The sequence below is a fragment of the Vitis riparia genome, chromosome 13, assembly GCF_004353265.1.
Source record: "Vitis riparia cultivar Riparia Gloire de Montpellier isolate 1030 chromosome 13, EGFV_Vit.rip_1.0, whole genome shotgun sequence".
Lineage (NCBI taxonomy): Eukaryota > Viridiplantae > Streptophyta > Magnoliopsida > Vitales > Vitaceae > Vitis > Vitis riparia.
This window is the reverse complement of record NC_048443.1, coordinates 20,165,156-20,187,157: the sequence shown is the minus strand read 5'-3', so window position 1 is coordinate 20,187,157 and position 22,002 is coordinate 20,165,156. Positions and strand designations below refer to the sequence as shown.

Sequence of the window (22,002 nt, the reverse complement as noted above, 5' to 3'; positions counted from 1 at the left end):
ACCCGTTGATGGTTTTTATCTTTTTAGTTAACTTAAAACGCCTTTAAATCACCTGGGCCAACACTTGGTAAGGCAAGTGATTTTCCTCCATGGAGATTCATTAGTTTACCCCTTGCGAGCCTCTGGGAGGTGACTTGAAGGTAGGATTTTCTAGAATTGCCAACACTTGGTAAGCTTTTGGACTCCAATGAGACATCCATTAGTTATCTCTTGCGAGCTTGTGAAGGGAAATCCAAGGTTAAAGATCACCTTGAATGGCAAGTGCTAGGTGAGAGGTATGAGCCATTACAAGTTGCATCAGTGAGAGGGATTTAGTGTTTGAACCCATTAATGGGAAGCATCTGTACAACACCGATTGGAGAAGGAACTATATGTTAATTCTCTAATGCGAGGAAAAGAAACAAGTGACCGGAACTCTCCTTTTTGTATGATGAATCTGAGCCTAGTGATCTAAAACTCCAAGAAACACTTTTCTTTTCTAAGTAAAATCCAGTTACTACTATTTTTGGTTAGCTTAAAACCAATCCCTTTTCCACCAAAGTTTATGTTTTCTTTTATAGTTAACCTTGAAATGAAAAGGCACCAATTCAGCTTTGAATTAATATCATTTGTGAAGTGAAAACCCATCCCAGTGAACGATCCTAGAGCCACTATGCTATAGTAGCTTTGTCTTTGCTACCCTAGTATATGGTGTAATAGGTTATAAATTTTGTTGATTAATCCCTCAATCAAGGAGCACCAGCTGGACACGAATCAGCTGAGACACCAATTAGGCATGAATCAAATGGCGCCGTTGCCGGGGATGGTGCCACTTTGCAGTGATATGATCTTTTGAGAGCACTTGTGATCTTCATCACAAGTTTGGTGACTTTTCTTTTCTTTTTACTAACTCTTTTTAATTGTTCTTTTTCTTTATTTATGTTTTAGTTAACCTTTCAGCTAGTTTTAGTTAGTCTTAATCTTTAGAATTTTATTTTCTTTTGTTTTTTTTTGTGTTCTCTGTTCTTAATTCAAAAATTGCTAGTTGTGCATGCCATATTGAATACCATAGCAGAGGAAGCCATGAACTTCATGAGTTATGTGGCTGAACTTTCAAGAGAATGGGGTGAACCAAATGCTAGAGATATGGGAAGAATGATGTCTCAACCTAAAGCTAAGGGTGAGATGTATATTTTGAATGACGGCATGGACATGAAGGCAGAGATTGCAGCTATGGAAAGGAGATTGGATGAGCTATAAATGAAGAACATGCAAGAAGTGCAAGCCATCTCTCAAACACCATTGCCACCTATGCCTTGTTCCATTTGTCGATCATATGAGCACTTGGTGGAAGAGTGTCCTATCATTCCAACAGAGAGGGAAATGTTTGGTGATTGCAACACCTACAATTCCAATTGGAGGGACCATCCAACATTCTCTTGGAAACCACAGCCACCTCAGTACCAGCAACCTGCTCAAGCACCTCAGCAAGCCTCAAACCTTGAACAAGCTATGATGAATCTTAACAAGGTCATGGAAGACTTTGTTGAAGCTAACAAATCCATCAATGCTCAGCTCAGTCAAAGAATTGACAGTGTAGAGAGTTCATTGAACAAAAAGAGGGATGAAGTGCAAAATGATCTATCTCAGAAGATAGATAATCTCCAAGATTCAATCTCAAGGTTTGCCAACCTCAACACAGTGCAAGAGAAAGAAAACTCTCCTTCTCAACCTTATCAAAATTCCACGAGTATCCATGAAATGGAGGCTAAGGAGGGAGATAAAGAGGTTGATCTGCCCACATGCAAGCTACAACATAAGGTAGAGAGTGAAACAGAGAAAGAAAAGAGGGAGGAAATCAAAGGAAAGAGAAATGGGAAAAGGATAGAGAAAGATGGCTATGATCTTAAATTGGATGAAGAACCACAGAGGATAGTCATCAAGGAAGAAATGAAGAAACACATGCATCCGCTTTTTCTCCAAGCCTTGTATGGCAAAAAGGGAATTGGTTTTGTTGCCATCATACTCAGCAAGCCTCAAGTGAGAGATGCAAACTTCATATGGGATCCGGGCAAGCTAAATCAGGATCAAATTTTTTTGATGGACTTAGTCTTTCTAAAGACTAACTAGTCCATAGCTTCTTTTTTTTATTTTTTACTTGTTTTAACTTTGATTTCAATGTTTTAATTTTAATTTCAATGCTTTAATTTTGATTTTAATGTTTTAATTCTACTTTGTTTTGATGTAATATAGGTTTTTGGATGATCAAAATAAGGAGGAAATGTAAAGGAAGAAATCGGGAAGAAATCGGAGCGAAAACAGAGCAAAAATAGGGGAGAAAAAGAGTTCTGCGAGATTTCGCAGCCTCTGCGAAAACGGCCTTTTGTTGCGAAATCAGTTCGCAATACTTTTAAGCCCTTTACGAACGATTTCGCAGCTGCGAAACCGATGTTTGGCACACGAGTGCCACTCGCAGCACAGGAGCCCCCATTTCGCAGCTGCGAAAGCGGCTGCGAAGCTCCAAAGCATGAAATCCTCCATTTCGCAAGGAAAGCTCCATTTGGAAGGGTGTTTCGCAGCTGCGAAACCACTTCTTGGCACACGAGTGCCATTTCGCAGCATAGTGACCCTCATTTCGCAGCTGCGAAATGGGTTGCGAAAATTTTTTTCCTTCTTTTCATCACTTTTGGGCTGCGAAATCACCTCCAAGCTTCGAAATGGCCTTCAAATTGCGAAATTGACTTGAAAAATGGAGGGAAGTTTGCAAAAACACCTTGCAAAGCTAAGGGAAGTTGCTAAAATGCCAATAGAGCCCCACGCACCAGCTGAGTACCCTCTGGAACTCATGAACAGCCACCTCTCCATTTCAGCCTTGGCCAAGACTAGAGGAAAGCCCCGCGCACCCTGAGATCACACATGAAGCCTCTCATTCCATTTCTGACCTCCTTAAACCATCAAATCCCATAGCTACCAACTAATAGCTCCAGCTGAGGAGACTATGCCACCTAAGGAGACTACCAAAGCAGAGGTTGAAGTTCTGATCCAACCCACTCAAGAGGCCACCACAGATGCATCAGCTCCACAGGACCCTTCCATTACTTGATCATCTTTTTATTTTTTGTATTTACTTATTATATTAGTATACATAATTCCATGTTTTGATGTCTTATATTCTGGGATTGGATGTATTACTGATGATACATCATACATAGACATCATTTTTGTTTAAACTTGGCATTTTTCTATTTCCTCTACTCACTAACTCTTTTGTTTTTTTGAAACATGTGGTTTCTCCTACATGACTCAGACTCCATGTCACTCAAGAGGTACCACTTCCTCCCTATTTTTTAATCGCTTTTGTCACATTGAGGACAATGTTCAGCTTGGTTGGGGGGAGAGTTGAGGAAGTAAGTATTGCTATTAATGCTAAGTTATTTTGGTAATTTAGTTGCTTTTTGCTTAATTTTTAAAATTTTTAAGTTTTTTATTCTACTCTCCATGGTTATTAAGGAAAAATTTTCAAAATGAAAAGGGAGAAATTGAATTTTTGTCTTTTTACTTGACTTAGAGTTTGTATTATGCTTACTAAAGTTGATGAATTGTTGAAACATTTATTGAATTCAACCTTAGTTCTTCCACTTTAAGCTATTCACACACTGTGCACACTAGGTTCCGATTATAAGATGAAAAACTATTTCCCTCTTGACTTAGGAAAATTTTAGACTTGGTACCTTTGACCTCATTTAATAGTGTTGGGACACCTTGTAAAAGGCCAATGAGTCTTTGAAAAAAAAAAAAATGTTTACTTGCCTTGAAACCCGAGCAAGGTCTGAGGGGTATATGGTGAAAATCTTTAAAACCTGGTGCCCTAAGCCTTAATTGGTTGGAAGTCACCGACCTCAATGCTCGTTACAAGGGTGAATAGGTGGAGTTTAACATACTGTAGGTGCTTGGGTATTAAAATTCATTCTCAAAAGTCCGGGGTAAAATCCGAGGAGTTAGTGGTTGAAAGATCCTTAAAGCTTGATGCCCTAAACCTTGATTGGTTGGGAGTCATCGATGGACCCCCGTTACATGGACAATTTAAAAAAAGAATACCTTTAAGTCTTGTACTCCTACAATGAAAAAAAATTGTGAGAAAAGAGGTGCGTTCTTAGCCTATTGGAGGTTGATTAGTTTGCTAAGCTTTGAAAAAAAACTAGGTTGAGGGGAGAGATTAGTTCAACATACTATATTCGGAAACTAATAAGTAACACTTGGATTTTTGTGGAAGAGTAAGGTTTGACCCTTTGGGAGTGGAAACTCTTTTGAAGCTTAAATTTGCATAATGTCTTCTCTTTATGAATTGTGACTAGGCAAATTATTTGATAGCTCCTATTGAAGTTTGAGTTTTATTTCTTTAATGTTCCATGTGAGAGTTTGACCAGTCATGCCACTTAAACATTTTTTGAAGTGATCAGCATGATGTTGTAAATTATGGTAATTTTGTTTTATTTTTCTCTCATTCATTGCTAAGGGACTAGCAATATGTCGGTTGGGGGGAGTGATTACTACTCAAAAAGTGCTATTTCATAGCTTGTAATTAATCCTTTTAAACACTTTTGAGTAGTAGTTAGTGCCTTTTAACCCAATTAGCATGTTAAGGCCTCTTTCAATCAATTCTAATCAAAATGTGTAAGTTTTGGTGTTTTTGTTAGTATTTTGATCACCAAAGCATTATGAGATTGAGGAGAGTTATTTGGAATCCATGGCAAAGCAATGAAGAGCTCAAATTCATGAAGAACCAAGATTTAGAGCTCCATAGCCCTTTGCCAAAGTCGTTCAAAGTATGCAAGGAGAGAAGCAAAGAGGAGAAAAGAAAGGAAGAAAACAGAGGACAGCAGCTGCAGTCTTATTTCGCACTTTTGGAGCACTTACCGAAGTCCATTTTCTACATGCTATATACCATTTCAAAGCTCAGGAAGTCAAGAATCCAATGCTTCAAACGGTGCACGATTTGGAGCTAAAATGAGGAAGTTACAGCCATTGGAAGCCAATCACTCCAAGCTAAAGGAAGGCTTCAGAAAAGTGCTGCGAAATCACCATTTTGTTGCGAGATATTTCGCAGCCTTTTTGTACAGTACCATGGATTTCTCCTGAAGCTTCACGACGCGATGGAAGCCAAACACCACAAGATGAAAGCCAACTTTGCAGTAGTGCGAAATCAGCTGGTTGCTATGAAGAAATTTCGCAGCCTTTTTGTGCATTTGCAAAATCTCGCAGACCTCATTTTCACCTGTGAAATGGTCCTGAAGCTTCCTGATAGTTGTGCACCGACTCTTTTAGATCTTTTCTTCTGATATTTGTGTGTCTAAATTTCCATTTTCTCCTTGTATTCAGCCACTCATGTAATTCCTTAGTTAGGAAGTATCCAAGGAAGGGTAAATTACCTTCCTATATAAACTCTCAGGAGGACTCTCGGAGGAGGTTGTTACAGAGCATCCTTTGTACATTTTTGGGAAGGAAGTAAAATACAGAGCACTTGCTCTGTTTTTCCTATATATTCTTGTCTTCTCTTTCATTTTCATTTTCTTGCTAGCCAAACATTCTCTGAGATGTTTTCTCAGAGGATGAGAGGCTAGGCTCTTTGTCTCTTGGAGTGAAGAAAGCCGGGTAAGTTTCCTCATGCATAAATTGGAAGTTTTGTTGTTTTAGTTTTTAATGAAGAGAAAGTGTGACCCGTTGATGGTTTTTATCTTTTTAGTTAACTTAAAACGCCTTTAAATCACCTGGGCCAACACTTGGTAAGGCAAGTGATCTTCCTCCATGGAGATTCACTAGTTTACCCCTTGCGAGCCTCTGGGAGGTGACTTGAAGGTAGGATTTTCTAGAATTGCCAACACTTGGTAAGCTTTTGGACTCCAATGAGACATCCATTAGTTATCTCTTGCGAGCTTGTGAAGGGAAATCCAAGGTTAAAGATCACCTTGAATGGCAAGTGCTAGGTGAGAGGTATGAGCCATTGCAAGTTGCATCAGTGAGAGGGATTTAGTGTTTGAACCCATTAATGGGAAGCATCTGTACAACACCGATTGGAGAAGGAACTATATGTTAATTCTCTAATGTGAGGAAAAGAAACAAGTGACCGGAACTCTCCTTTTTGTATGATGAATCTGAGCCTAGTGATCTGAAACTCCAAGAAACACTTTTCTTTTCTAAGTAAAATCCAGTTACTACTATTTTTGGTTAGCTTAAAACCAATCCTTTTTCCACCAAAGTTTATGTTTTCTTTTATAGTTAACCTTGAAATGAAAAGGCACCAATTCAGCTTTGAATTAATATCATTTGTAAAGTGAAAACCCATCCCAGTGAACGATCCTAGAGCCACTATGCTATAGTAGCTTTGTCTTTGCTACCCTAGTATATGGTGTAATAGGTTATAAATTTTGTTGATTAATCCCTCAATCAAGGAGCACCAGCTGGACACGAATCAGTTGAGACACCAATTAGGCATGAATCATGCATCAATACTTGTACTATATATAACTTGAGTGCATTAAGAATTACATGGAATATTCAAGTCATAGTTTCCTTGCAAGTTGATGAGTTGTTAATAACTGATTCATAGACTTAGGCAATCTATCAAAGGTTGTAATGCACTATCTCCTAATTGGAGAAATGACTTTTCTTGGTTATCGAGATGAGTTTTTCATGGTACATAAGTGAAAAACTGTGTATGGTTACATATTATATAAGACCTATGGTGAGTCATGACATTGGCTATTGGGTAGTCATGACTTACCAAACAACTATATTTCATGAGTTCTTAATCTTGAGATAATATTGAGTTATTGTTGAGGTCTTACAATGACTTGGACATATGAGTAAGATCTTAAAATAGTCATATATTCTCCATGGATTATATCACCGTTAATTAAAATGGGTGACAACAGGTATTCTCAAGATAGACATCATGATATCTCATGAGATTAAGATAGTTTGTCCCCTTTAAATTATGGTTACATAAGTGAAGTGTATGGTTACATATTATATAAGACCTATGGTGAGACATGACATTGGCTATTGGGTAGTCATGACTTACCAAATAACTATATTTCATGAGTTCTCAATCTTAAGAGAATATTGAGTTATTGTTGAGGTCTTACAATGACTTGGACATATGAGTAAGATCTTAAAATAGTCATATATTCTCAATGGATTATATCACCGTTAATTAAGACAGGTGACAACAGGTATTCTCAAGATAGACATCATGATATCTCATGAGATTAAGACAGTTTGTCCCCTTTAAATTATTTTAGAGACTTGTGATCATAGAATTTTGTGGCAATAGTAATTCCTTAAATGGGATTTGACATATTCTTTTTATGAATTAAAGTAGGTTAGTTAATCATAAAATAAGAGGATATAAGACTCAAGAATTATAGAAGTAGTCTTCTAAGAGGTTAATAGTTGTAGTTTCTTTAGATTATAGACATTAATTCATAGAGAGTCTACATATAGTGGATAGTTAGACACGAACTCAAGAAATCAATTAGATTGGATTCAATCAAATTTCATCTTGATTTAATATCATGAGATACTAGAGTGTAATTGACTCTTTTTAGTGAAATATTGAGTCAACTTCAAAATTAGATTTTAAGAAAATCAATATTTTCCTATGTGTCTTAGTGGTCCCTATTCAAGCTCATAGTCTATATTGGCATAAAATTTGAGGGAAATTAGATTTAATCATATGTGTATGCATAATATTTTGATAAAAATGTAAGGTTGTACAAGAACTTATGATTATTTATTTTTAATTTTTTTTTATTTGACTAATTAATTAATTAAAATTCATTAGAACTAATTGATTAATTAAGACCATGTGGACTTGATCAAGTGACCCAAGCCCATAATTGGATTAGGCAAGATGCCTTTAGTGTTTACACTAACTAATATGACATGACATTTTTATACACTTAATATGCTTCTATAATACAAACAATTTAGAATTTGGGTTCTAAATCCTAGCGAAAAACTTTGTTTTCTCTATGGCTTCCTTTAAAATTGCATGCTTCACGGGAAAAATACAAAGAGGGTACTATTAATTAAATATAAGGTTTTGATAGAGGATTTTTTATATTCAATCCATTAGCTTTACATTTACATCAATTGAGTGAACAATCTCAACTGGTTAAGTGAATAGTAATCGATTGAGAAAATTGAATAATAATTGGTTGAGCTGCTTGAATCAAACATACACAAAATATAGAAAATTGATGTATAAATGACCTTTAACAATTCAAAGTGTTTCAATATGAAAACTTCATATTAAAAAACTCTTTTTTTATAATGAAATACTTGTCAAAGTATGAGTTTTTATTATTGAAACAATCAATCTTTTTTTTTAATAAAAAACATTAAAATATATGCATAAATGAACTTTATAGTTTTTGCAACTTTAGCATCTTTAAAATAACATCCTTAGCTAGGGAAATCCAGCTATATGAACTCTTTGTCATTTTGAAAATCCTTTTAACTATGAATAACACTAAACAAATTTAGTCTTCATTTAGAAAGATTCTTTATTCAATTTATAAAAGAATAAAGTCACTTGGATGATTTTAGGTCTTTAAGTAATAATAAAATATATGATCCTAGTGCATCAACAACCTTACAAAGAGATCCTAGAGAATAAGTTTTAATTGATCTTCTCTTTGAAGTTTTCTTCTTCTTCTTGATTTTCCTTTGACTTGATTTATCTTTATAATGTCCAGTTTGAAAAAGTTTGCGTCTAGATAGACTACTGGGTATATATATTGCCTCTTGTGTCTTTCGTAGATGAAAACAATTTACATTACATCAATTGGGATGCCAAAGTGCATGATTTTATAAATCAGGATACCAATAAATGGAATCTCTAATCTATTTCGGCATTCCTTCCCTCAAATGTTTTACCAAATATTAAAGAAATTCCAATCCTTTCCTTTCCCATTAAGGATAGGATTTTTTGGGGTTTCTCTCAACATGGTAAGTTTACCCTTAAGACAGCAACTTAGGATGTGAGAAAACCTTCAACGCACCCTAGATAAAAAATGTTGCATTGAATTTGGAAGTTAAATCTTTTACCAAAAATAAAGTTTTTCTTATGGCTGGTTATTAGAGATGTCCTCCCCACTTGTTATTTAAGGAATATTAGTTGATGCAAATCAGAGAAGAATATCGGGATGGACTATTAGTTGATGCAAATCAGGAGAAGAATATCCCATAGTTATGTAAACCATGGGAACTATTATGTGATGCAGAGGACTTTTAGGAATCTTACACATTTGTTGAAATTCTGTTTTTTTTTTTTTTTTTTGTAATGTTATTCTTTCCAAGTTCATTGCTTTCCTAGTTTATTTCTTCTGAGTTTAATGCTTTCCTAGTTGGAGTTGGAGATTTGAATATTGGTTTGTTATTTAAGGAATGATGAAAAAAATAATGAAGGCGATTTTTTTTGCCATTCGAAAATTCGAATCCTTTCTTTCTTTGGAGTGATTCCAATGTTGTAGAGAGAGTTTGTGTTTGCTTAGCTCTTGGTTTTGATGTGAGATTGGTCCAGGACGTTTGGCGTCAATTTTGGTATCGGAGCGGTTCCATGCCTGAACCCGCAGTGGCAATTCATACGCCATGGCAAACACCCAAAATACAAATAACCAAAACCCAAATAACCAAAACACAAACCAACCCTAGTTGCAACACCAAATAGATCAAATCACCACAGTGTTGGAGTAACTCAATCATCGACTAGATGTCATGGATGAGTGATACGCTCGAGAGGAGTATGAGCACTTCAATCGAAAAGGGCGCAGAGCAGTTCATGATGGGAGGAGGTTGGATGAAAGTGATGAAGATGCTAATAAAAATGAATAAGAAGAAGAAAATCAAGAGTTTAAGGATCATGAGCCTCGAATCCGACATCATAGACAAAATTTTCACTAAGGTCATGTTGGTCATCGCACAGCTTATCAACCTCTTGATGAACTGACCAAGAGAATGAGAGTTGATGTACCAGACTTTTTTGGAAAATTGGAACCCAATGCTTTTGAGGACTGGTTAGCGACTATCGAGGATTATTTCGATTGGTTTGATGTATCGGATGATAGAAAGGTTCATTATGTTCGAATGAAATTGAAGGGGCATGCACGAGCATAGTGGGGAAGTGTGGAAGAACAATTACGTCGTACACGACGACCAATAGTTTCTAACTGGGAAAAGATGAAGGAACGACTAAAGAAAAAATATTTGCCCATTGATTATGAGCAGATGATGTTCAAGGAGATGTTGCAACTCAATCAAGCAAGGGTCATTGAGTGTTGATCAATTTATGGATAGCTTCCACGAGTTGACTGCTCGTAGCAAGATCGTGGAGACTGGGCAACAAACTTTGGCTCGATACCGCACCGGATTATGTAGTGAACTACGCAAAGAAATATGGACTACACATTTAATCAACGTGGAGGAGGCGTATCAAATGGCACTTCGTATTGAGAAACAAATGAGGCCTTCATTTGGGAGGAAAATGTCGTCAATGGATTCAAGACAGGAACGTGTTACCACGTCTTCATTCCAAAAGCCTTCATTGCTGAAAAATCAATCTAAGGGCGCTGCAAATGAAAACCAGAAGGGAAAAGCAAAAGTTACCAGTGAAATGCCACAATGTTATAAATGTAAAGGATTCAAACACTATGTTGTTGTGTATCCTACAAGAGAAAAAAAACTAGCCTTTATATGTGAAAAAAATTATTAATGGTGGACGCAGTTGAAGACACGGATAGGGAGGAAACCGAAGAGGGTAATCACAGTGAGGAAAAGCATTTGGGTGCGTCAGACCTACCTATCTGCGTGATCCAGCGAGTTTTGATAGGAACTAAGAAAGAGTTTCAAGTGAATCCCGAGTGGCTGCATGCCAATATTTTCCACACTTGTATGGAGCATAATGGTCGGGCCTTGAATGTTATTATTGATAATGGCAGTGACATGAATGTGATCTCCGAAACGAATGTCGAACATTTGGGGTTGAAAACTGAGAACCATCCTACTCCCTATAAGATTAACTAGGTTAATGAAGCCAATTCAATCTTAGTGAAACAACGGTGTTTGGTTAAATTTTCTTTGGGAAAAAAAATATATGGACGAAGCTTGGTGCGATGTAATCCCTATGACAGTCTGTCACATGTTATTGGGACGCCTGTGACTCTATGATTGGAAGGTCCTCTATGATGGGTATGTTAACACTTACTCTTTTACTTTCAAATGCAAGAAATTTGTTTTGGATCCTTTACAAATTTCAAAATTTGAGGCAAGAAAAGAAGCAGTCCCAGTTTTGACGATGCAACAATTCTCTCGAGTCTTGCATGAGGGTGATATGTTGCTTATGGTCATAACACGTGAAGTACAGCAAGTGGACGATAATATTCCAGCAGAATTCACGACAATGTTGGAGGAATTTCAAGATATCATGCAAGGTGAAGTGTTGAATCAACTACCTCCAATGAGGGAGGTGCAACATGTTATCGATCTAATCCCTGGCTCAACTTTGCCTAATTTACCATACTACCGCATGAGCCTAGCAGAGAATGAAGAACTCAGCCGACAAATTCAACAATTACTAGACAAAGGTTTTATTCGAGAAAGTTTCAGCCCTTGTGCTATTCCAGTTTTACTCACACCAAAGAATGATGGTAGTTGGAGGATGTGCGTCGATAGCCAAGCAATTAATAACATAACCGTGAAGTACCGATTTCTCATTCCTCATCTTGATGATATGTTGGATTTGCTATGTGACTTTTCTATTTTCACTAAGATCGACCTTCAAAGTGGTTACCACCAAATCTGTATCCGATCAGGGGACGAGTGGAAGACAACCTTCAAAACAAAGGATGGTTTGTTCGAATGGCTAGTTGTGTCATTCAGATTAACTAACGCGCCAAGCACTTTCATGCGCGTGATGACACAAGTTCTCAAACCATTTTTAGGAAAATTTGTCATTGTTTATTTTGATGATATTTTGATTTTTAGCCAAAGTTTTCAAGATCGTTTAAGCCATGTTGAGCAAGTATTGAAGGTTTTGAGAGCCGAACAACTTTATATTAATCGAGACAAATGCTCGTTCTTGAAAAAAAATGTCAAGTTTTTGGGTTTTATAATTTCTAATCAAGGTGTTGAGGCTGATCCCGTAAAGCTGCAAGCTATCCAGAACTGGCCAACGCCCCAGAATTTTTCCAAGGTCAGAAGCTTCCATGGTTTGGCTATGTTCTACCGATGATTTATTCACAGTTCCAGCACTATAATGGCCCCAATCACCGAGTTCTTGAAAGAAAAAAATTTCTATGGAGTGTCGCAGTTGCCAAGGCATTCTCCAAAATTAAAAAACGAATGGGGCAAGCACTAGTACTTAAGTTACCAAACTTCTCTAAAATTTTTGAAGTAGCTTGTGATGTTTCACATGTGGGCATCGGAGGTGTGTTGAGTCAGGAAGGGCACCCTATTCCTTTTTTTCAGTGAGAAACTTAACAATACTCACCGACAATACTCAGTATATGATATGGAATTCTATGCTTTAATTCAAACTCTCAAGCATTGGCGACCATACTTGATCCACAGGGAATTTATTCTTTATACAGACCATGACTCTTTGAAGCATTTAACTTCCCAGAGTAAATTGAATGCACGACATGCTCGTTGGATGGATTATCTGCAACAATTCGAATTCGTTATCAGACATAAGTCAGGGACTGAAAATAAGGTGGCTGACGCCTTAAGCAGGAGACCACACTTGTTACATGTGTTTTCAGCTAATGTTGTAGGATTTGATAATCTAAAAACAGAGTATGCCAACGATGAAGACTTCAGCAATATATGGAGTGATCTCTCAACTCATCAGCGCACATCTAGTAATGATTATATGTTACACGATGGTTTCCTATTCTACAAATCACGGTTATGCGTTCCGCATGGCTCTTTTCAGGAGTTTCTAAATACGAAACTCCATGGTGGGGGTTTAGCTAGGCATTTCGGTCATGATAAAACCTTTGCTATAGTTGCTGATCGGTTCTATTGACCTCGGATGCGGAGAGACGTGCATACAGTGGTTGATTGGTGTCGGATTTGCCAATTAGACAAAGGCACCAAGCAGCAAGCAGGGCTCTATTCGCCACTTCCCATTCCCGACAAACCATGGTAGCATATTAGTATAGACTTTGTTCTTGGGTTGCCAAGAACTCTTCGACAACATGATTCAATTATGGTGGTGGTCGATCGTTTTTCCAAGATGTCCCATTTTATTCCATGTCACAAAACTTATGACGCATCAAAAGTTGCTGCAATATTTATGCAAGAAATTGTCTGTTTGCATGGTATTCCGACTTCAATTGCGTCTGTCAGGGACACCAAATTTGTGAGTTATTTCTAGAAAACATTGTGGACGAAGATGGGAATAAAGCTTATATTTTCTAGTGCATTCCATCTCCAAATTGATGGCCAAACTGAGGTAACCAACAGGTGTTTAGGAAATCTATTACGTTGTCTTGTCGCGAATCATGTGACCAGCTGGGATATGGTGCTTCCGCATGCCGAATTTGCTTTCAATAATTCTATTAACAGGACAACAGGTTGCACTCCATTCAAAGTGGTGTATGGGTTCCGACCTAGCACTCCACTTGATGTTAATTCATTGCCATTGCCACCCAGGCCAAGTGAGGCTGCACTGGATTTTTCTAGCTATATGTGAGATGTCCATGAAGAATGCAAACGACGCCTTACCATCCATACAAATTCTTATGCAGCTTCAGCAAATGCAAAACGCAAAGATCGACAATTTAATGAAGGGGATATGGTCCTTGTTCCTTTAAGGCTGGAGCGATTCCCTCTGAGGAGTTTTACCAAGTTGCATGCATACCGAGCAGGTCCTTTTAAAGTAACTAAGAAGTTGGGCACCAATGCATATGTTATTGAATTACCCCCTAAATTCGGCACTAGCCCCGTTTTTAACATAGAAGATTTTACGGAGTTCAAAGGTGATGTCGATGAAAATACTGCAATACCGTTACCAGAGGCAACACCAGTTCTACGGGTTCTAGAAAATACAGCACCACAAGATGAGATTGCTGCCATTCTTGAACATCAATTTGTTACAGCTCGTCGAGGAGGATATTACAAGTTCTTAGTGCAGTGGACAAGTCGTCCAAATTCAGACTCTATTTGGTTGCAAGCTTCAGAAATCAAGCGTTTACACCCACATCTATTTGATGCTTACATTCGTCAAAACTTGCTAGAGTCAAGTTCTTCAGGAGAGCCGACAATTTGATGCAAATCAGGAGAAGAATATCCCATAATTCCGTAAACCATGGGAGCTATTATGTGATGCAAAGGACTTTTAGGAATCTTACGCATTTGTTGCAATTCTGTTTTTTTTTTGTTATGTTATTCTTTCTGAGTTCATTGATTTCCTAGTTTATTTCTTCTGAGTTTAATGCTTTCCTAGTTGGAGTTGGAGATTTGAATATTGGTTTGTTATTTAAGGAATGATGAAAAAAATAATGAAGGCAGTTTTTTTGTTCATTCGAAAATTCAAATCCTTTCTTTCTTTGGAGTGATTCCAATGTTGCAAAAAGATTTTGTGTTTGCTTAGCTCTTGGTTTTGACGTGAGATTGGTCCAAGACATTTGACGTCATTAATTCTAAACTTTATTTTGTTATCATCAAAATCGATATATTAGTTAAACTTTGGTTTCACACAAATAAGCAAACCATAAAGCCAATCTTTGTTATTATGTTTCTCAAAAAATCTAATATTTACCATTTTCAAGTGAACCCATGCTCCCAAAAATATACAAATAAAAAATTTGATCCAATTTTTACTTAACTTAATCAACCAAATCAGATCAAATCAAACTTATGCTAAAGTCCATTCAATTTAGGTCAATAAGTAAATTGGTTGTAATCAATTCTAATTTAATTAAAATTAGTGTTAATTAAGCATTAATTTGGACACTAATTAATTTAAAGATTTAAATTGAAGTGAATAAACAAATTATTTGAATAAAATTCAAGTTAATTTCCCAATGAAAAGTAATTTACGCAGCTCAAGCTGAAAGAAGTTGGTGTCATTAAAAAATCTATAGAGAAATCAATCTATCCATCAAAGGAAACAAAGTATAGAAAAATTGCATGTAATTCCTTTACAAGAAAGCCACAGTAATTTATCCTTAATTACTAAAATATTCATTATTCTTCAAGGGGATATGAAAATACCAATTTGACGAGTGTTCACAAAGAAGAGGAGGAATTGCCAGTCCATTCACCGTTGACATTACGCGCCAAAAGTAGTTATTCAAAACCCATTCTTTCAATTTCTCCTCCCGTTTCCGTGGCAACCAACCAGAGTGAAAAAAGAAGCAATAAACAACACTCCACCTATTTAATGATTCGATGGAGAACCGCATCAACCCCATACCCAGTGATTCGTCGTTTCCTCTGTACGTTTCGCTGTATCTCTACTCTCTCTCTGCCGATCCAGGAGACCCCTCAAACCCATCTTTTCCAATGCAACACCAGGATTCAGGAACTGGGTCGACTTGGGCGAGTCGAGGAAGCCCGCCGAGTGTTCAATGAAATGATTCAACGAGATGTTGTTTCATGGAACTCGATGATTAATGGGTATTCCCAGAATGGAAGAGTGGATGAGGCTAGATTGCTTTTTGATGCTTTTGTGGGTAAGAATATAAGGACTTGGACGATTTTGTTAACTGGGTATGCGAAGGAAGGGCGAATAGAAGAAGCTCGGGTGGTGTTTGAATCAATGCCGGAGCGTAACGTCGTTTCTTGGAATGCTATGATTAGTGGATATGTGCAGAATGGTGATTTGAAGAATGCACGAAAGTTGTTTGATGAAATGCCAGAGAAAAATGTTGCATCATGGAATTCGGTTGTCACTGGGTATTGTCATTGTTATCGGATGAGTGAAGCGCGTGAGCTTTTTGATCAAATGCCTGAGAGGAACTCGGTTTCTTGGATGGTGATGATTTCTGGATATGTTCATATAAGTGATTATTGGGAAGCATGGGACGTTTTTGTGAAGATGTGCAGAACTGTGGTGAGACCTGACCAGTCAATATTTGTGGTTGTTCTCTCAGCAATTACTGGTTTGGATGATTTGGAATTGATTGGGAGTTTGCGGCCAATTGCAATCAAGACAGGATATGAGGGGGATGTGGTTGTGGGCTCAGCAATATTGAATGCTTATACAAGGAATGGGAGTTTGGATTTGGCAATGCACTTTTTTGAAACAATGCCAGAGCGAAATGAATACTCTTGGACCACAATGATAGCAGCTTTTGCACAGTGTGGTAGATTGGATGATGCAATTCAACTGTATGAGCGAGTCCCTGAACAAACTGTTGCCTCGAAAACAGCAATGATGACAGCATATGCCCAGGTTGGAAGAATTCAGAAAGCCAGACTTATATTTGATGAGATCCTGAACCCGAACGTGGTTGCATGGAATGCTATTATTGCTGGATATACACAGAATGGAATGCTTAAAGAAGCAAAAGATTTGTTTCAGAAAATGCCTGTAAAGAATTCTGCTTCTTGGGCAGCCATGATTGCTGGGTTTGTGCAGAATGAACAAAGCAGAGAAGCTTTAGAGCTGTTAATTGACCTCCATAGATCAGGTTCTGTTCCAAGTGATTCCAGTTTCACCAGTGCTCTCTCTGCATGTGCCAACATTGGAGATGTTGAGATAGGTAGAGTAATACACTCACTTGCAATTAAATCAGGGTGCCAATTCAATTCATATGTAATGAATGGGTTGATCTCCATGTATGCTAAGTGTGGGAATGTGGAAGATGGTTCTCATGTCTTCAGGACAATAAGAGTGAAAGACACAGTGTCTTGGAATTCTCTCATCTCTGGACTTTCAGAGAATTACATGTTGGATGATGCCCGTGTCGTTTTTGAAAAGATGCCCAAACGGGATGTTGTGTCTTGGACTGCGATTATATCAGCTTATGTGCAAGCAGGGCATGGAGAAGTTGCCTTGGACTTGTTCCTCGACATGTTAGCCAGAGGAATAAAACCAAACCAATTAACAGTTACTAGCCTTTTAAGTGCTTGTGGGAACCTGGGTGCCATCAAACTGGGGGAACAGTTCCATGCCTTGATATTTAAACTTGGATTTGATACATTTTTATTTGTTGGAAATTCTCTAATAACAATGTATTTCAAGTGTGGATATGAGGATGGCTTTTGTGTGTTTGAGGAAATGCCTGAGCATGACTTGATCACATGGAATGCAGTTTTGGTTGGCTGTGCACAAAATGGATTAGGTAAAGAAGCCATCAAGATTTTTGAACAAATGGAGGTTGAAGGGATTTTGCCTGATCAAATGAGCTTTCTTGGGGTTTTATGTGCTTGCAGCCATGCAGGGTTAGTGGATGAGGGGTGGGCGCATTTCAATTCCATGACCCAAAAGTATGGGATCATGCCATTGGTTTATCACTATACTTGTATGGTTGATCTTCTTGGGCGGGCTGGATACCTCTCTGAAGCTGAGGCTCTAATCGAGAACATGCCTGTAAAGCCGGATTCTGTAATTTGGGAGGCTCTACTTGGGGCTTGTAGGATCCATCGTAATGTTGAGCTTGGCCAGAGAGTTGCTGAAAGGCTTTTTCAGATGACAAAACCAAAATCTGCGACATACATCTTATTATCCAATTTATATGCTTCTCAAGGTATGTGGGACAAGGTAGCGGAAATACGAAAATTGATGAAAGATCAGGGATTGACCAAAGAACCAGGAATCAGTTGGATACAGGTCAAGAACAAGTTGCATTGTTTTGTTACAGGGGATAGGACACATGATCAGATTGAAGAGATTTACTCAGCACTGAAGGAGTACTATGGATGCTTCAGAGCAACAGGTTACATGCCAGACACGAACTTTGTTCTTCATGATGTGGAAGAAGAGCAAAAGCAGAATGAGCTTCTCTACCACAGTGAGAAACTTGCTGTTGTCTTGGGAATCTTGAGCACGCCAAATGGATCACCCATTCAGATTATAAAGAACCTGCGTATTTGTGGTGACTGCCACACTTTCATGAAATTCATGTCCAAGGTCACCCTGCGTAAGATCATTATTCGAGATGGAAATAGATTCCACCATTTTCGCGATGGTTCATGTTCTTGTGGGGACTATTGGTGAGTTTGTCATGGGTGAGCATTCTTGGATGACCAGGGACCCACCCCGGTTGTAGCTTAATGGATCAGGAGTCAAAATGGCTCAAATTCAAAGGTAAGAACATGTAATTTTTGTGTTGACCATTCCCATAGTTGTGAGTCTAATACCCAATCTCTAATGGGCAAGATGAGTATTGGAAGAGTTGAAACCAGGAATCATTTCTTCTATTTGGGCGGTGGGACTTTGTTCTGCAAATTAAGAATCCAGTGAAACAAAATTATAATATTGTAGAGTAATATTTATAGACACTGCAGCATAGGTGAAATTTTAGCAGTTACTTTGCCCATCAAAAAGACTTTTGGCAGTCACCTTTTTTTAACGATTTGATATTAAGATACATTTTAAAGTCTGGTAAAGCCAATTCTTTGTTTGATTAGATTTATCATTTCCATTTGCATAACAGTATGATAGCTTAAGTAGTCTGAAAAATAGCACTCTACTCTCCAACCTATTAAACCAAAAAATAAAATCTAAAACAAAAAATAAAAAACCAAGCCCTATCGTTTAATCAGTGCCAAAATCTTGGATCAGATATATCAGAGTCTTAACTTGATTTAATAATTTTGGCTACTCAAATTTAGTCATATTGGTTAACTGTATAGAAACCTTTTGAGAATATGTTAAAATAAAGGACGAAATTAGATGTTATGTATTTGTTTGATGGATGTGGCTCTCTGTATAATTAATCTTCTAAACAGAAAGCCATACAATTTTAACACACATGGGTGTATCCTATAAGTTCATAATTTTGATGGTGCTAATAATTGTAGGCTGTTTGCCAATTGCTAAGGTAATGTAATGGATTAGCAATGCTGTTCTTATTTGCTTAAACACTTAAGGGCAAAGATTGCATCTGAAAGAGGCAAGTCATGAAGTTTGGATCCATTGCTGTGCTTCTGAGCTTTCCATCACCTAGACTTGCTTTTTAACTTGAGTATTTTTACTGCAGACTTGCTGGATGAAAAGTTTTGGACCGCGACAAAGCTTCAAAGTTTAAAGAAATAAACCAGTCTGCTTTTTGTGGGGATGCCTTTGGACACACTTGATGAGGGGACCAGGTTGCAGTGAAGAGAAAATCATTATCCTAACATTGAACTTCTACAAGAGCCGTAGGAGGATGAAGGGGGTAATCTTCCTAAGTCCATTACTTTGGCATGCAAGCAAGGGGGGGATTTGTTACTTAGAACTAACCTTGGTAGCAAGAAGTGGCAGTGAAGACTTAGGGGGCTCAATTTTTTATTTGCTAAGGTATAAATTTATGATCACCTTTCACCACTCCTATCCAAGTTACCAGAATACATGATGTCCTTTATATGTTTTGCCCCCTTATTTGACAAAAACACTGGTATCTTAGCAATTTGCATTTTAGATTGCATCATTTGGTAGTGCTAAGTTTTTACTCTTTAGCACTCTACAGAATATCTTTTTATTTCTTTTATTTTCCATAAAGCAATATATATCAAATAAGAAACTCATGAAAGTATATGAAATACTTTTATTAAAGCTGAATAGAACTGAAGGCTTCTGAAAAATCAGCTGAAGTTATGGCAGAAAAAGAGCCCAATACAATATGAAATACTTGGATCTATGATCTTGCTTGGTTGGTTATTGTTAGACAAGTTTCCTGATCTGAATTGAAACTTTTGATTTTAAATATAATGTTTTGTTAGATTTGTACTGTTAACAAATCTTAATGTTTACGTTTATCAATTTTCCTTTAATGTAGGACAGTAGGGTTAAAAGAATAAAAGGGGGAGAAATAGAAGCGGAAAAGAGAAATTCCAAAGAATTAGAAATATTATTGATCAAAGTCGAAAATGCTTAACATCAAAAGGCCTATACTTATATAGATAGACAATCCTAACTCTCTTGGGAAACTAATTTAAATAATCCTAACTATAATATAACTTTATCACTAAACAATAATAACCCTGATATAAATAAAATAAAATAAAATATTATGACTTCCTATAGTTACACCTAATATAAGTGTGTAATTTAACATCTTTATATCCATCACCTTCCCATTTCATTTTCCTCTTATGCCCAAGTTATTTTGTGCGTTTTACAAGAAGGCCAAGGAGTCACCACCTAAAACATTATGTACATGTCTGGATGTATCACAATGGTCATGTTTAACACACTGCTTGGTTGCATTATATTACAGAGTGACTTATTTTTTGGGTCATTGGTGTTAAAAAAAAATTTACCAGCCAAAATGAGCTATCAGCATCAAGTTATCTGATTGATATGCAGTTGTGAAATTTTTCACATCATTTTCTCTTTTTAGGTTCATTTATACTCTCCATGAATTCAATTTTTATTAATTCCAATTCAAGTTTTGATGAACTTTGGCTTTATTAATTGGAGCTGCTTTTTGCACTTCAGGTCTCGGGATGATGAAGGTCGAAGCAAATATGGAACAAGTCTGGAAGAGTCGGACGCTATTTTTGTGTTCCTGAGCTATATTGCTGAAAACTGACATTAGTATCTTTTGTGAGGGACAGGTATTGCGACCATACTTCCCCCAAAAGAGATGTTAGTTGGCAACCTGGCATTCATGCTTTGGTTTTTCAGAAAAACTGTTTCTCTTGCTTTGTGGAAAATGCTGATAAAAGATATAAATACTTCTCTAGAAGTGTAGATAAGAGCCTTGGCAGTTAGGAGAACTTTCATTGCTTCATATTCTTTGGTGGTGTCACTTGCCAAGGAGGCCCAAATTTGCTACAACTGAATGAAAAACTGAGAAACAACCTTGATAAAGCATGAAGCGATATTACATACAAATATTTAAAAGGGAAATCCTATCTAAGAGAAGAACTGCAAAAGCACGTAGAAGAGTATGAAAATTTGTGATGTTTAAATTTTATTTGAAGTCACAGCAGTACAGATTAGTGGCTTTATTTGAATCCCCATAGATTCGAAGCCCTCCCCACATGAATTCAGTGTCTTTTTTACTAGTCACACTTGCCAATGACTTCCCAATTTGAAACTGAGACCACAGAGCTCCACACCCAGTTCGAAGTTAATATTAGTCAAACTAATGTCAACACTGTATTAGGTTCAGTAAACTTCATTTACAGCCCTAAAAGAGCCCCTATTGTGTTATTTAGTTTACCTATGTTTCATATTCCTTGTGGCATATATCCTGCTAAGTTTAGAATAAGTATATTTAGTTTCAAAGATTTTTTCAGAAATGGATATCATTTTCAGACAATAAATAATGATAATGCTACATATCTTCACATTATATTTGTCATTTCTTCCAAAAGTACATATTACTTTCTTCTTTGAGTTGTATTAAACCTATTAAATCATATGTCATCATGAATTAGAAGTTTCATAACCCAAACATATTTTTTCTTTGGCATGAGCAACTTGATTACCTAGGATCCTCAATGATGCATCATATCATAAACAATTCTAATGCCTTCCTTTACAAAACCAAAAGATTTTTGTGCCTAATGATTTTGTGTTTGTTGGTAAGGCAAATTAATTATTAAGCTTTACCAAAATTGAATCCGAATCTCCCATATTTTAAGAAAGAATTGAAGGGAACATCTATGGACTGACCTTCCATCAAGTAGACAATCTTTTTATTTTATGGTATGAATAGATGTCTCAACTAGATGATCTCATTTTTGTCTTCTTTTTACCTCCATTATTGCATTTGTTAGGCTACTTGCTCAGATTATTTTACTAAAGGCTCAATTTATTAATCATCCTGCTAAAACAATTCATCTTAATAACATTGATAA

General features: G+C 36.9%; 1 protein-coding gene across 1 annotated transcript; it reads left to right on the top strand.

The window, feature by feature from the left end:
* The first annotated feature begins 15,234 nt into the window (after positions 1–15,234).
* On the top strand, positions 15,235–20,927 carry LOC117927738 (pentatricopeptide repeat-containing protein At4g02750-like). Its single transcript, XM_034847396.1, has 3 exons — positions 15,235–18,298; positions 19,194–19,492; positions 20,633–20,927. Exon 1 carries the CDS (start codon positions 15,428–15,430, stop codon positions 18,206–18,208), a length of 2,781 nt encoding a protein of 926 aa, XP_034703287.1. The 5' UTR covers positions 15,235–15,427; the 3' UTR covers positions 18,209–18,298; positions 19,194–19,492; positions 20,633–20,927.
* Positions 20,928–22,002: the final 1,075 nt, after the last annotated feature.

What these genes read in the sequence shown, in the direction of transcription:
- LOC117927738 (XM_034847396.1), top strand. Translation starts at nt 15,428, where the DNA reads ATGATTCGATGGAGAACCGCATCAACCCCATACCCAGTGATTCGTCGT.